Raw genomic sequence first — 13,563 nt, 5'->3', positions numbered from 1 at the left:
AAGCAAAATAATTAAGAACAATAAAATTACTATCCTTCCTATAGACATGTTTTGGTCAATCACGGTTGAAACAAAATAACCTGCGGTATGATATACACGTGTGCGTGGACTATTGTGGTTTTCCAAAACGACTTGGCGGTCTGAAACGTAGCTACAACGTTAAACAAGGAAGCGGGAAAAGCTAGACACACAAATCAGGTCTGCTATTACATGATATCGTCATTCTGCCTGATATCTTGGAACGACCACAATCAGCTATAATGCCGACGGCTGATGACAACAACAGCGTAAGGCACGCCCCGACTTCCACAATGAGTGTCGTGTTAAACGCACATGTGTGGTTTTGTCCTCTTAAGTGCTTGGTCTAATTCAGTGGCGCCAGATTTACATAATGTTTAAGTTGTTACTTCCGATAATTAAGATTTAATAAGACTTTCAGGAGAAGGTTGTTTCTAGAGAGCTAAGAACTGTGTATAAGTTTTGCCTTTGTTAGTTTCTGGTGCCAGTTTCAAAGCAGGTTGTCATTAAAAGGAATAATCTGAGTCAATACAAAAACAATGTTTACGACCCTTTGCAGTAAGGATAATAGAAATTGATCCTATTTCTTAAAAAAGTTGTTTGTTTAAAATCAGCATTAAACTTAGTTAGAATATTTAGGTAATCTAGTAAAACATATAAAGCATTAGCCTGACTTTAGCTGTAAAGAAATGATGCTATAATTCGACGATATGTTTCGGTTACCACTGTGCGGTCATTAGATATAGTCTGAAACAGCCAACGGCTTTTGCGCTGTGGTATTACCCTTTATATTAACTTTACTGTATTGTAGGGTGTTAAAAAGCCGTCACCACTAAACAGTTTAAACTTTGCAATGTTGAACGCGCAACTTAACTCTGTATCTCAGACCTTTTAAAATGACAAGTTTGACAAGTTCCGCCTAAACGTCACATCGCTTATGGTTTTAATCAGGTGCACACGCATGTCAATTACGCTTGAGGTTCTTACCCGTTAGTTACAAAGGGTTGCTGACCTTAGGTAATGCTTTTGTTTACAGCTTAATGCTTAGGGTGTCATTTATGGGCAGCGGGCCAGCGCAAACCAGATTTGAGAGGTTTTAGACGGCTCTGTGACATATGTGAAAACAAATCTGACTGCAGCGTTATTTTCTGCTCTGTACGCTACGTTAGTTGGGTATTAATACTAGCAGTTACAAAGGCGAAACATTGCACGACAATAAGAGGTATTTTGGAACATAAAATCACCTAGAAATGAGGCAAGTGTAGATTAAAACAAAGTGCAGCAAAAGACCACTTTATCACGTCGAGCAGTTTTCTTAAACTTTGTTTAGTTAATTTATAGGGCGAGGATCAGGTAAGCGTAGAACCAATTGATTTTGTTCGAATTGGAGTTTCACAAAGCGTTTTTCTTTACCGAATTGCATAGTTATCCTGTGTAGGCTTTCTGCTACAACAAAGTACAACATTGGTTTAATTTGCAGACAAGAGTGTGGGTGTTAATACAGCTTTCGTTAACAGTTTTTTGTGTGAAAAACGGGTTTGAACCACACCAACACATTGGTAACACTTATAGTTTTTAACGAATGTTCTGTCAGCAAAATTTGTCATCATGGAATTAAGCCGCATTACAACATGTAACATCGTGCGTTGAGTAGTCGCCCAGGCGTTGCCAGTCTGCGGGGTAGATTTAATGGTAAACACCTTTGTATCACTTCCCATTTAAGGATTGCGTATCATGGTACATAGAACAGCAAGGGGGACTAACAATTGGCGCTTTACGCATGCCGCTAGAGTACAAGCTCCGAACAAATTTCCGAGTTAGCAAGTGTTTTGCAGATTATGTTTTAATTTTTTGTACATTTTGCCAGCAATGAGATATATATTTTTCAACTACAGGTTTTCTACTAATAGTTTTGTAATTGATTCATAGACCATTGATACATGTTTAAATCATGAAACTGGAATTTAAGAACCGAATCATGAAAACTGGAATTTAAGAACCGGTTCTAACCGGATAAATAGACGTGTTTTACCATTATGTTGCATTGTTTGAACAGATATCATGACTTACAATGTAACTCTCACTCTGTATGCTAATGACACTGATTAGGTGCACACGTGATTGTCAGTTTTGGTGTTTTTGTTGTTGGTAATCGTCTGGCCACACTCTCGCATTAATCATTATGCAACAAGAGTAGCTAATAACAAATGTGCCTGCTGTGTGTTGCGAAAAAACTTGCAAGTGAAATTGTGAAAAACTAATCAACCAAATTTCTACGTTGAAATTTTTTTTGTTAAGTGATGAAGTTTATGGTAAAGTGTAATGGTTGGGTTCTAAAGAAAAATGTGTGGTTGAAAGTAAATTGTTAAAATTGTTGGAACGTTTGCTTCTGTGGTAGCTGGTGTTGAGCGATTTCAAATGCACGTAAATGTTTTGCATACAATTGTATCCATTTAATCAACAGAGTATGCATTTAGGTAATTTGAATGGGTCTTGCAATAATAACAGGAAATGAGATCTATAGCGCAGTACTGATGATGTAAAATGCAATCGCTTGATAAATTGTGACCGTTGTTGCTAACGAAGTCGTTATTTTCACGATGTATAAACGTCATAAGGTAAAATAAATACCAGAAATGATCGATTTTTCGAAAAATGTAACTAATAATGTTTTGTCTCAAAGGTACATAGTGTGTGTTAATTTACTAACTATAGATATGAATTAGTGTTAGTTAGGCAGTTCAAATGAGTCAAGAATATCCTACAATAAGAGTTGCGTGTTTTATCCATGTGGGTGTCCTCAGTATTGTAGGCGTGAAATCTTGTGCGTTGGCAGGCACGCTTGGTTTGTCTGTGTATCAGATTTGATGCTGGTAAAAGTATGACTCAGTAAACGGAATGAGAAAAGTGTAACGTCACGTTCTGATGCAAGTTTAAAGACGTAGTTGCCAAAACATGTTTGACCGAAAGCCAATTTCGTCCCATAAAAATCAATGGAAATATGCATCATAAATTTTAAAATTTGAATAGAGTGTTAAGTTTGGATCAGGTTGAAAAATACTCAATAAATACGGAACACTCGATTAAAGGCACAAGATTCGTTGGGCAACCAATCATAAAAAGCAGCATTTAACAAATTCAGATTTTGTGTAGAATTTTTCACCAATTCAAAATATGGTTGCAAAGAAACCCAATTTGCATTGGCGCAACTAATATGACGAATTTAGGTAGTTTGGATATAACTCCTTGTTGCACTGCCTTATAGGGCAGCGTATGTACATACTGAAAGAGAGAGTATGGCATCATGCAAAATGAGTAAGATGTTTTCTTGAGTCAGCTTTCTTAAGATATTCATGGCACTATATAGTTCGTTGCACAAAAAGACGGATGCGCAAATTTAATTAATCCTTAGAACTTTGGTGATTCGTTTTCGGTGAAACTCTAACTTTAGAATTACGTAGATTTGAAATTAACTTCAGAAATAAGACATTTAATTAAAAAGTCTGTATACCTGAAGCTGTGGCCAAAATGCTTTGCCGCTAAACCGATGTGTGTTTTGTATTGTTCAACAGAGTGTATGTAGAGTGTAATACTAACTGAGTGCAAATCACAATGGCTGACAAGACAGCGTCTGTGGTTAGGCTTGTGGAGCCTGTTGCAACCACACAAGGTAATTTGATACTTTTCCGTTATAGGACTCGTCACATTTCGGTATGGGCGATTTCCGATGTTTCTCTGTCAGTGTGCTTCCTTTCTGTAATTTGTAGTATCTATAACTTGTGTGTATGCATTATGTTTATTTTTGAACTATATTGCAATAGCGGTGTTGACCCCCCAAAAAGACCCCAATCAAAATGATTAAATTCGTCATTAAAATGTTAACGCACATGGTAATGTACTCTTTCGAATAGATCTGAAAGCTTTATTTACATTTTAATGTCACTCAAAGCATTTAGGAATTACGAAGTAGGGAAAAAATACTGCCGGCAATTCTAAAAAAACATATCTATTTTGCCTAAATGTTTTTTTTAAATCGCAGCCTGTATGGCCAGCTTCTTGTAAAATGGTTTTGCATGCAATTTACGTTGCTTTGATGTTGTATGTGAGCATTATTTCATCTTATTGACAATTATACCACTTTTTTAGTGGCAGGTGATTATATAACTGACAACGCAACGGAGAGAATACCAGGGCTATGTTACAACTTCGATAACTCTGCAGCATCCATCGCTACTCAACTTATTATGGCTTTTGTGATCATTGCTCTCAATCTTACCGTGGTGTCTGTGATTGTTGGAGGTAAATTTGAAGTTTTGTTTGTAATTCTATCCATAGAAAACCTGATTTTTGTGAGTTCTGCGAGATTAAGTTATGACATCGTTTCGTTGCGTAGTTATAAGCCACAGTTATTTATGAAATTTGCATTGCCATTGCACACAAAAATAGACAACCACCCTATTAACTTATGAATAGTAGTCTGAACATGAAAAGAAATTTTGCATTGCACAATCATTGACTATTCAACTTCATATTCATGAATATCCACATGACATTGTTTTATCACTATTTCATATGATGAGGTTTCACGGGAAGCGTATGGGGAACTTGACTTGACATTTTACACAAATTCTAATACGCATGACGCAGGGCAACGTGTTTATCACGTGGGTGTAACGTAGCGTGACGGCAGCAAACAAACATGCACCGACATCGAAATCGTATGCATTGTTTTGCAACGCCACCAGGAAAACGTCACTTCCGGGCCAGTAGGCGCTACAATGGCGTGTGTTTCCATTTCCGGTTTGTCACCAACGTTGGTCGTCACTCATCGCGCTTATTCGGGTATGACACACGTGACAGCGGGCTCATCTTGAGGGGGCACTGATGATAACATGGGGAGTATGGGCTTACGTTGTTAATTGTCAGCGCTAAACAATGATTTTTTACCGAGAACTGCAAGGACACTTTGATGATACTTACAAACATTGACGTAGACTTTACAAAATATTGTCCTTTTAGTTCCTTGTAGTCGACGTAACAAGGGATTTTTCATTGCGCTGTCAGTGTTATTAATATCAATATACGCACGTTGGGCGATGTTTTAACCGGGGATTGAAAATTAAAGTGATCACACAGTTGACTGATATTAACCAGATTTTATATTTATGTGACTTCTGATCAGTAGTACTTTAAGTAACTAACTCAAGTGCATTGAGTTGTGGTTCTTTTGAAGTTTAAAACCTCATAGAGGGGATTTCCTTTTCACAAACATGGACATGCACTTGTTAACGTTTTTGTCATCATCACATCCTCGGTTTAATTTAACATAAATAAGTAGGAAACAATTCACGGACCAAATTAGGAAAGTAGTACCCTCGTAAACATTGAATTACTAACACTTGTATTACAAGCCAGTTAGACTACAAAACGTTGGGCCAAATATTGCTTTAGTTTGGGAAAACCCAGGTTTCTGTCCACTTGTTGATATTTTGCCAAATCGATCGCTTTTTGTTCCGGTCCCCAATCCAGTTATGACAAGATTAATTGCGTCGAATAGTTAAATGATACGTTTTGGATGATTTACTGCATCGGCTATTGGCAGGAATCGGTCCCATGCCAAACACACGTGATATTGCATCATTAATAATTACTTAGGACTTGTGTGGTTGTTAAGACGTTAGAAGAGGTCTTCGGGTGCAAAAAAACAAACAAATAAAAGTAAGGGTTGGAAAAGTAGGGATATTAGTTTGGTGATCTTCGACATTTCTGCTTCAACATACACAAATCCTAAAAGTGTTTCAAGTTAGATTTGACTTGATTCGCATTAGCACACGTGCATGTTACCCAACGAGATTAACGCCAATAGAATAAAAAATCATTTTTCAGCACTCTTGAGCTTAGGTTTTTTTCGGGCCTGACTTTTGCTTCCTCGTTTTTGCTTCAATTTTGCTTTCGGGCCTAAGTCGAAAAACTGGCCTCGGCATAAGTGTAGAGATGATATCAGTGGGTTTTGTCTTCAATCTTATATGCCCGCACTTGTGAAAATCGTTGGGTGTTACCACCCAGGTTAAGATACCATGCCTTAAACCTCGTCTTTAAACATGCTTAAAACAACACAAAGTAATCTAATAACAAAACGTATTTATTGTTTGTCAGGGCCAAAGAAGACGTATCGCAAACCGGCTTTCGTCTTCATCGCTGCATTGGCAACTTCCGACATTATGCTTGCGTTGGCGCTTGTGTGCATTTGTGCTGTGTTAATCGGGAATTATCAACTTATGGCGTCAACCTGGGTGATACTGACGGCCAGCACAAGTGTGTGTTTCAATGCTTCTGTTAACTTTCTGCTGGCGATTGCAGCTGATCGACTCTGCTTTATCGGTTACAACAGAAAGTAAGTTTGTGTGAATAAAGCTGAAGTTTGTATCATACAGTCTCAGTCACAAAATCGCTCGAACTACATCTACAGGACTAAGAAAGTATGTGCGATTTTCCAAACACAAACAAACAAACAATAGTACAACCCAAATCTGTAGGCCAGTTTTGGCGTTTTGTGTCAGGTTAAGTCTAAAATGTGACTTGATTTGTTCCTCCCCTCACACTTGTCATTAGTTGTCCTGCAACTTTACTAATTTTCGGGCCCAATTCCGGCTTCATTCCAAAAACATCGGGTTCGGGTCGGGTTCGGGTCGGGTTGCGGAGGTGTATTTTTGGGTTCTGGCCGGTTTGAGACCCAATTTTAAGTCTGTCACCACTATTTTACAACGCTAAAAAGCATAATCGTTTCAAAGTTACGCCACAAACTAAACATAATAACTTATGTTTTTGGAAACTTTCGTTAAAAATGCATATTTTATAGCAACCCGCTGGTCATGTAGTTGGTATCTGCTTTTTTATCCGAATAAGGACGTAACGCAAAAGAAAATTACCCAATCACGCAGTCATAACGATTATTGAGCCTACTCTTGCCTTCATTATTGTTAATAAATGACCTGTCCGTTGCATTGGGCAAAACACAAACAGAAAGAGGGTCAAGAAAAATACATGAATAACTTATTTTGATGGCATAAGTTAGTTAAACAAAGCAACGCAAAACCGAGCGAAAACAACTGAAAATAGAATATATGTAACAAGCGCTAACGCTGATTGGATTTCGTGAGGTGAGGTGATAACAATTTTATCACGTAAATATACCTCAACCGGTGTGAAATGTATCACCCCAAGTTTCAAGTAAATAAGAATACGTTGGTATAGCTGACCGTGGTCAATAGCAATTAAAGTAATTTGCTGACGTAGTTCTTCTGTGACGTGTAATTAGTTCACAACATACGTAACGTAAACTTGGGTGTGGTTGTCTGAAACAATCAGATTAAAACACTCCTAAATTTTGTGGAAATGATTTAAGATTGCTGTTGGTATGGCTGTTTGACCCCAGTCGAGTTTACTTACTGTGGGCCTAGTCACGCAACGCTTTATGATACGGTGTAGCTGCAGTGCGTTCAGCCATTATCCACCAATTGTGCCCTTCACTGTTTTACATTTCATAACGTTTCAGCGTTGCGCGGGTATAGTCGGCTTGGTGATTTTTTTGGGCAATTTTGTCGCATGTTATCTTTCACCAAGCGAAATAAACTCAACTCAACTCAACCTAAAACTGAACTTAAACAAAAAAAGGTTACATGCAAATCTCACTTACATGTGGTTATATATTTGCATGCATTGGTTTGTCCTAAACCTTTTGCGTTTTGATTGTCATAATATTGAGCAATGCAATACAAATACTTCAAACCTTTATTAGCGTTGGCAACGATTCCCTTAAAAATACTACCTCCCGTGATAGTGAATATAAGTTCTATATTTTTTTAAGGTAAAAAAACTCCAACACTTTCATCAAATGCATTACGGATCAATGTGTTAAAAACAGGCAAACAAGATACGATATTTATTGGTTTAAATTTCGTTCAAGATCTTTTAGGTCATGCTTTTGGTCCGATTTTTGGTTTTGGTCCACAAAAAAGTTCTCACTTTCTGTTGGGCGATCGACAGAAGGTAAAAAAAGTTTTCTTGGTTGTAAATTGACATGTTGACACGTTTTTGCAGCAATATCGTGCAGTGCAAACTGAAGTGTGTAGAAATGTGCCCGTTTGGCAACATTTTCGAACTTGTGCACGTGTTTTGGAATCACTTTGAATATTAATAGTTGTGGCCTTATGATGGTCTGCCAACCTTACCATATGTTATTGACACTTTTCGCCAACTTTAATGCCAAATCTTTGGCACGTGAGGCAAAATCGCAAGTTGCAGGGAAAAAAACGGAAGCATATAATATTGTGCGACTAATGCTCGATTAATCTGTCATTATTATTCTCTAATTACGTTTCTTCCGTTTGTTTTAAGAAATATAAGAACCTAATGTGCATTTTCTAATTATTGTAACCATTAGATGGATAATAAAGCAATTAGGCATGAAAGCGTAATAGGTGGATTTTTATTTCGCATTATGTGCGCACAGGTCTTTGCTTGTTTAATTATTGCCACATTTAATCATTAGTTCCGGTAAAATTCAGAATAAGCAGATAGTGGTAAATGCTAGCGGAAATAATAGGGTGAGGTAATTGTCAGTTTGAGATAACTTTTATGTCACCTTTTGTGTTGCAATTAAACCTAACCATACCTCAGCTAAAGCAAAATATCATTAAAAGTTTGTGTTGATTTTTACCGAATTTTTTAAGCAACATTATTCTAAAAAAGACTTAATATTTCACGAAAAAACACTAAAATTTTCACTTAACATTTCTCAATTAGGTTTAATGATGCGCGTTCGAACGTTTGAACAAATTAATGAACACGTTTGAACAATAAAGCAGGTCGCATTTTACGCCATCATCAGTAATATCAATAAAACATGTCGCTTTTATCCCTTTTTAGGCCGTTGAAAAGATTCGTACATAGTATTTCACAATTATTATTTGCAGATATAGTAAAATCATGACGCGACGCAACGTTTGGATCTTGATCGCCCTCTGCTGGTTCGTGGCTTTCCTCCCAGTCCTTCCTCTTCTCTTCAACCAAATCGGCTCGTGCGCCAGTCTGTGTGATTGCTACGAGGGAGAGAAGCTCACTTGTTCCCACCCCTCCTGTTCCACAGTCGTTGTGGGTAAGTGTGACGTCATCAAGCAGTGACGTCATCAATCAGTTACGTCACCAGGCCGTGACGTAACATGCTGTGCTTGGCGGTTGTGAGTGTTGTGAGCTTCAGGCGCAAGAATTGATGGGATGATCCAATATCGCATTATGTCTTGCTCCCCTCGTTGAAGTTTGATTGATTAAGTTTGTAATGGTCGGGCTATTTTTGGTGTCAGGGATACTTGATTGGAATTTTGCCATATGTCCTTACACGAGATAGGGCGTAGTCAAAAACCACTATACTTGGACAATGTTAAGCACTCCAATTGAGAATATTTTGTTGCTAATTCACAACATGTATTAGAAGGTTATAAAGTACTGAGTGCACTCTCCCAATGAGTAGAATTGAGGTAAATGATTTTATGTCTTATGTAACATGCAGTAATTGTTTTTAGGTCTGAAGAAAGATTTTCTTTTCGGACTTTTTTTCTACTTTCTTGTCATGCTCATCTCAATTGGATCAATTTATCTCATTTTGTTTTGCAAAGTAAGTTTATGTGCAATTGTTTTACATCACTAGAAACATCAACAATTCGTTGTTACAAATTGACAAATCTTTTTTGTTGCTTGACAAGACCAAATTGCAACCCGACTAAACATAATATTTTCGCTCAGGTACGCCACCATGCGAACAGGATTCGTAACATGTCAGGCAGTTCTAGTTCCCGCGCAAGATCAAACTCAATGAAACGGGAAACTCGCTTGGCCAGAACACTCGGTATTGTCGTGGCTGTTTTCTTTTTCTGCTGGACGCCGCTCTTAATCCTGTATGTGATCGATTTTGGAACGAGCGACAGTTTTAAACTGCCTGAATCCGTGATCTTTGCTATTATGGTTAGTACTGAAGAATGTTTAGCTAAGGTACTTAGAAATTTTACAGCTAAAATGATCTAGCATTGGCGGCATGCATTTAGAAAGCTTGTGACTTGAAAGTAAATCGGGCTCATGTATAAGGTATAAAAACAAGTAGAATCGTTTAAACTCGAAAATGAAGTTAATAATCTTGGAATTTTATGATGTTCAGTATATTATCATTAGTGATAAAATTGTTAGCGATACAATAGCATTAAAACAACCACAGAGGCGGAAATAGCGTCACAAAGTTGAAACGAATCCAACACGACCATCCTCACTCATCTTATGTTGACTTCACAGAGCCCAGCAATCTTCAATTCCATGTGCAATCCCATAATCTACGCGGCTCGTATTCCGAGAATGAGAAGATACCTGTGTCCATGCGTGAGAAAGGAGGACGACACAAGCACCGAGGGAAGCTACAACAGGAAGAGCAGAACAGGAGGAGTAGTAGGGAAGAACAGCATTGGAAAGGGAGGAGCGGGGTCAATCAGAATAAAGGTGGGATTCGGATCTGAACTGTGCTGAAGGGAAAATGTTTTTAGGTTCCTAGTTGACACTTTAGGCAGCCTGAAACATGTTTTTCTTGAAAATATTCTTCTTTAGACATCGGCGCACTCCGTTTCGACATATAAGATCTCACAAGTGCAACTAGCTACACTATAGCCAATACGGCCGATCTCTCGCCACCAGCTGCACTGATGAGAACTTATAGATCGAAACAGTGTGCACTGTCTGTAGCTTATCATTTATTGGCTTGATGGTTGTACATATGTTTTCTTTGTCCTCATATGGGGAAATGAGTAATCAAAATATATAAATCAGAAAATTATGTAAGCCGATGCGAATCAGTTGGGATTAGGATTCATTAAAATCAAGGCTGGATTCGGCAAATATTTTTATTTTAAAAGTGCGGAACACTTTACCTTTGGGATTTTTTCAAAATGCAGTGTTTAATTACATCTGTTGGTATAGTTTGGGAAATTTCCCTTAACTTTGTGTAATCGCGTAAGCTAAGTCGTGAGCTGCAAGGGACTAAGCTATCACATTAAACGATACTATAGGAGTTTCCCTCCGCGGGTTTGAGCGCACATACAAATGGCCAATCTACTAACTACCAGTTTGCACAGGCACACGATTTCATGGTCTGTCATAGGCAGGCAATATTTGCTTTCGGTTGCTAGCTTTTTGGTTGTTTTACCCGTTTGACATGTCGTTTTTTTGTGGATGATGTTGTTGACGTAAGTTGTTTACCGGAACTCGATCAGCAAAATGGTAATAAAAACGTCACTTAAAAGCGTTACTTTAATTATTTACTTCCTCATTGCAGAAGGCGAATACATTATGAGAATTAATGCATGTCTAATTTTATAGAAATGTTTTTGTACCGATTTTTGCTTATTATCAAAAGTCGGTTTACTCTTGTGACATAACGTGATTATATAGAATTGCGAAAATTCAAACTTGTCTTATTTATACGAAAGGGAAACCAAATTGTCGGAGGAGAGAACGGTAAACAATACGGCAGAGGATCTTTCATAGGAAAGACACAAGCGAGTACTTCAAAGGAATATACTAGCACTGGCAGTAGTAAGTACAATAGTACCTTGATAACAAATAAACATAATTATATCTGCTTGATGTAATTTAGTCAAAGGATTGATTTTTTTCCTGCTACACAGTTTGGGATTGCCCCCTCCCATATGCGATTTTCTAGTTTTAATTGCTAGTGCGTCCTAACAGGTTTTTTATAAGATCATAAAACATTTTGGTCCTACTCTAATGTGTAATAGTGAAATGATGCAAAATACTTTGCCCATCCTGCCACTTTGTGGGTGCAGTTAGACGTAAAATTTTAATAAATTACCATTAGAAAAAAATAAAGTTGTTTCGCAAATGATACAACACATATGTAACTGACGCCTTTGGGTGCCTTCTTCTGTAGTATCAACCTTTATAATTAACTTATATGAAATGTTTGAAACAAATCATACCAGTGACAATAGCGCTGAAGTACATCCAGTACACAAATGCATTAGAAACCTGCATGTCTTGTGAGTTTTTGGCCAAAAAGCATTTCACGGTTGACAAAAACGCCAGGAACAACATTGTAGCCCACCTATTTTCCTCCAGATGAACCCGTTGTGGTGCAGAGAAGCGGTCGTGTGAGCAAAGCATCGATATGGATTGGAGAAGCAATCCGATTTGTGTCAAGAAAATCATCGCATCAAGTGGAAAGTCCGGTGAAAAAAGTTGAAGTCAGACAAAGCAGCACTAACAGCGCAAGACGGGGAAACAACAGTGCTTCGTTGAGTCTTCACATTGATGGGATTGAGATTCTCGATGAATCTGTGTTTGACGATAAATTGTGATTTTTTCAAGTCATGTTGATTGTGGCTTTGAAACACAACGGTCATGGGTTCGAACCCCATGTGCCCCGAATCTGTAAACTAACTCCGGATTTGCTGGTTGTGGAGAAATTGTAAAGTTATTGAGGAGAAGAGCATGTCGCTATTAACTTTTTGTGAACAGTAAAAACAACTACACAACAAAATTCTGTGATGGGATATTTGTCTGCATCTAGTTGCACCTGCGAAGTTTCTCGGTTGTGTTTTTAATTGGCATCGTTGAAAATGCATTTTAATGAGCACTAGAAAAATATCGTTTTGCCCCCAAAAGTTATTCAACTGTTGAAAAGCAAATTTTCAGTTTTTCAATGGTTGTTGCTTAAACGAAACTATCCGTTACAAAACTAATCACAACATATATATTAACAATTGCTTGACTAGGTGCAAAGAAACAAAAAAGTTCGTATGTTTTTCGGTACAATACTTTTGGAAGAATTAGAGAAACTCTTTATGTTCAGAATAAAGTCTTATTTGTTTCTCTGTCTCTAAAATTCGTAAAAATCACACCTTTAGCTTCATACTTAATATTTTCGAACTAGAAAATTTAGAAACACATGTTATGCTTCAAACTTCACTCGTTAATTGTTTTTTCTTCTTGCCTTTGTTTCTATTTGCACTACCTTTTGCTGACTTGATAGAATATCTCGTGTTTTCATTTGCATTTTCCCATACGTTATTTTTCCATTTGTACTAGCTATAGCCTAGGCCAATATTGGAGATTATAGATCACAATCTTCATCCTTTTCAACGTTGATATTGTAAAAATCAGTAAAAAAGATTTAACTTCGTGCTCTCCTTGAGAAACTTTAGCAATTTACATGAAGCATTGATACTGGTAGGCGCAAAGAATATATTAGCCTTGCATTACTACCAAAGTTTATTGGTGTAAATTTACTATGTAGCTTTCTAATCTTACTCGTAAGTTACCATAGCCTACATTAATCATACTCGAGAATTTAAAGGCTTTACTTAAATATATTTCTTAAACTCTTATTTCAAGGGATTAGTCTAACAAAATCATCACGAGTTAAGAGTTAACTTGCATTAACCATTTCCCGCTGCTTAATCATGCGTGTCCAATTGCACATCGGTGCTT

General features: G+C 37.4%; 1 protein-coding gene across 1 annotated transcript; it reads left to right on the top strand.

Annotated features, from left to right (window-relative positions):
• The first annotated feature begins 3,569 nt into the window (after positions 1-3,569).
• LOC145204361 (adenosine receptor A3-like) lies at positions 3,570-13,262 on the top strand. Its single transcript, XM_080076874.1, has 9 exons — positions 3,570-3,688; positions 4,165-4,317; positions 6,175-6,412; positions 8,994-9,175; positions 9,600-9,691; positions 9,820-10,038; positions 10,360-10,560; positions 11,544-11,649; positions 12,193-13,262. Exons 1-9 carry the CDS (start codon positions 3,631-3,633, stop codon positions 12,429-12,431), a joined length of 1,488 nt encoding a protein of 495 aa, XP_079933000.1. The 5' UTR covers positions 3,570-3,630; the 3' UTR covers positions 12,432-13,262.
• The last annotated feature ends 301 nt before the right edge of the window (positions 13,263-13,563 follow it).

This window comes from Phallusia mammillata, chromosome 8 (assembly GCF_965637545.1).
Source record: "Phallusia mammillata chromosome 8, kaPhaMamm4.hap1.1, whole genome shotgun sequence".
Classification (NCBI taxonomy): Eukaryota; Metazoa; Chordata; class Ascidiacea; order Phlebobranchia; family Ascidiidae; genus Phallusia; species Phallusia mammillata.
This window is presented reverse-complemented; position numbering and strand designations above follow the sequence as displayed.

Excerpts from the sequence above, each read along its gene's own strand:
- LOC145204361 (XM_080076874.1), top strand. The coding sequence starts at position 3,631 with ATGGCTGACAAGACAGCGTCTGTGGTTAGGCTTGTGGAGCCTGTTGCA. Across the intron at positions 9,692-9,819 it reads ATCTCATTTTGTTTTGCAAA|GTACGCCACCATGCGAACAG; the intron begins GTAAGTTTATGT and ends ATTTTCGCTCAG. Across the intron at positions 11,650-12,192 it reads ATATACTAGCACTGGCAGTA|ATGAACCCGTTGTGGTGCAG; the intron begins GTAAGTACAATA and ends ATTTTCCTCCAG.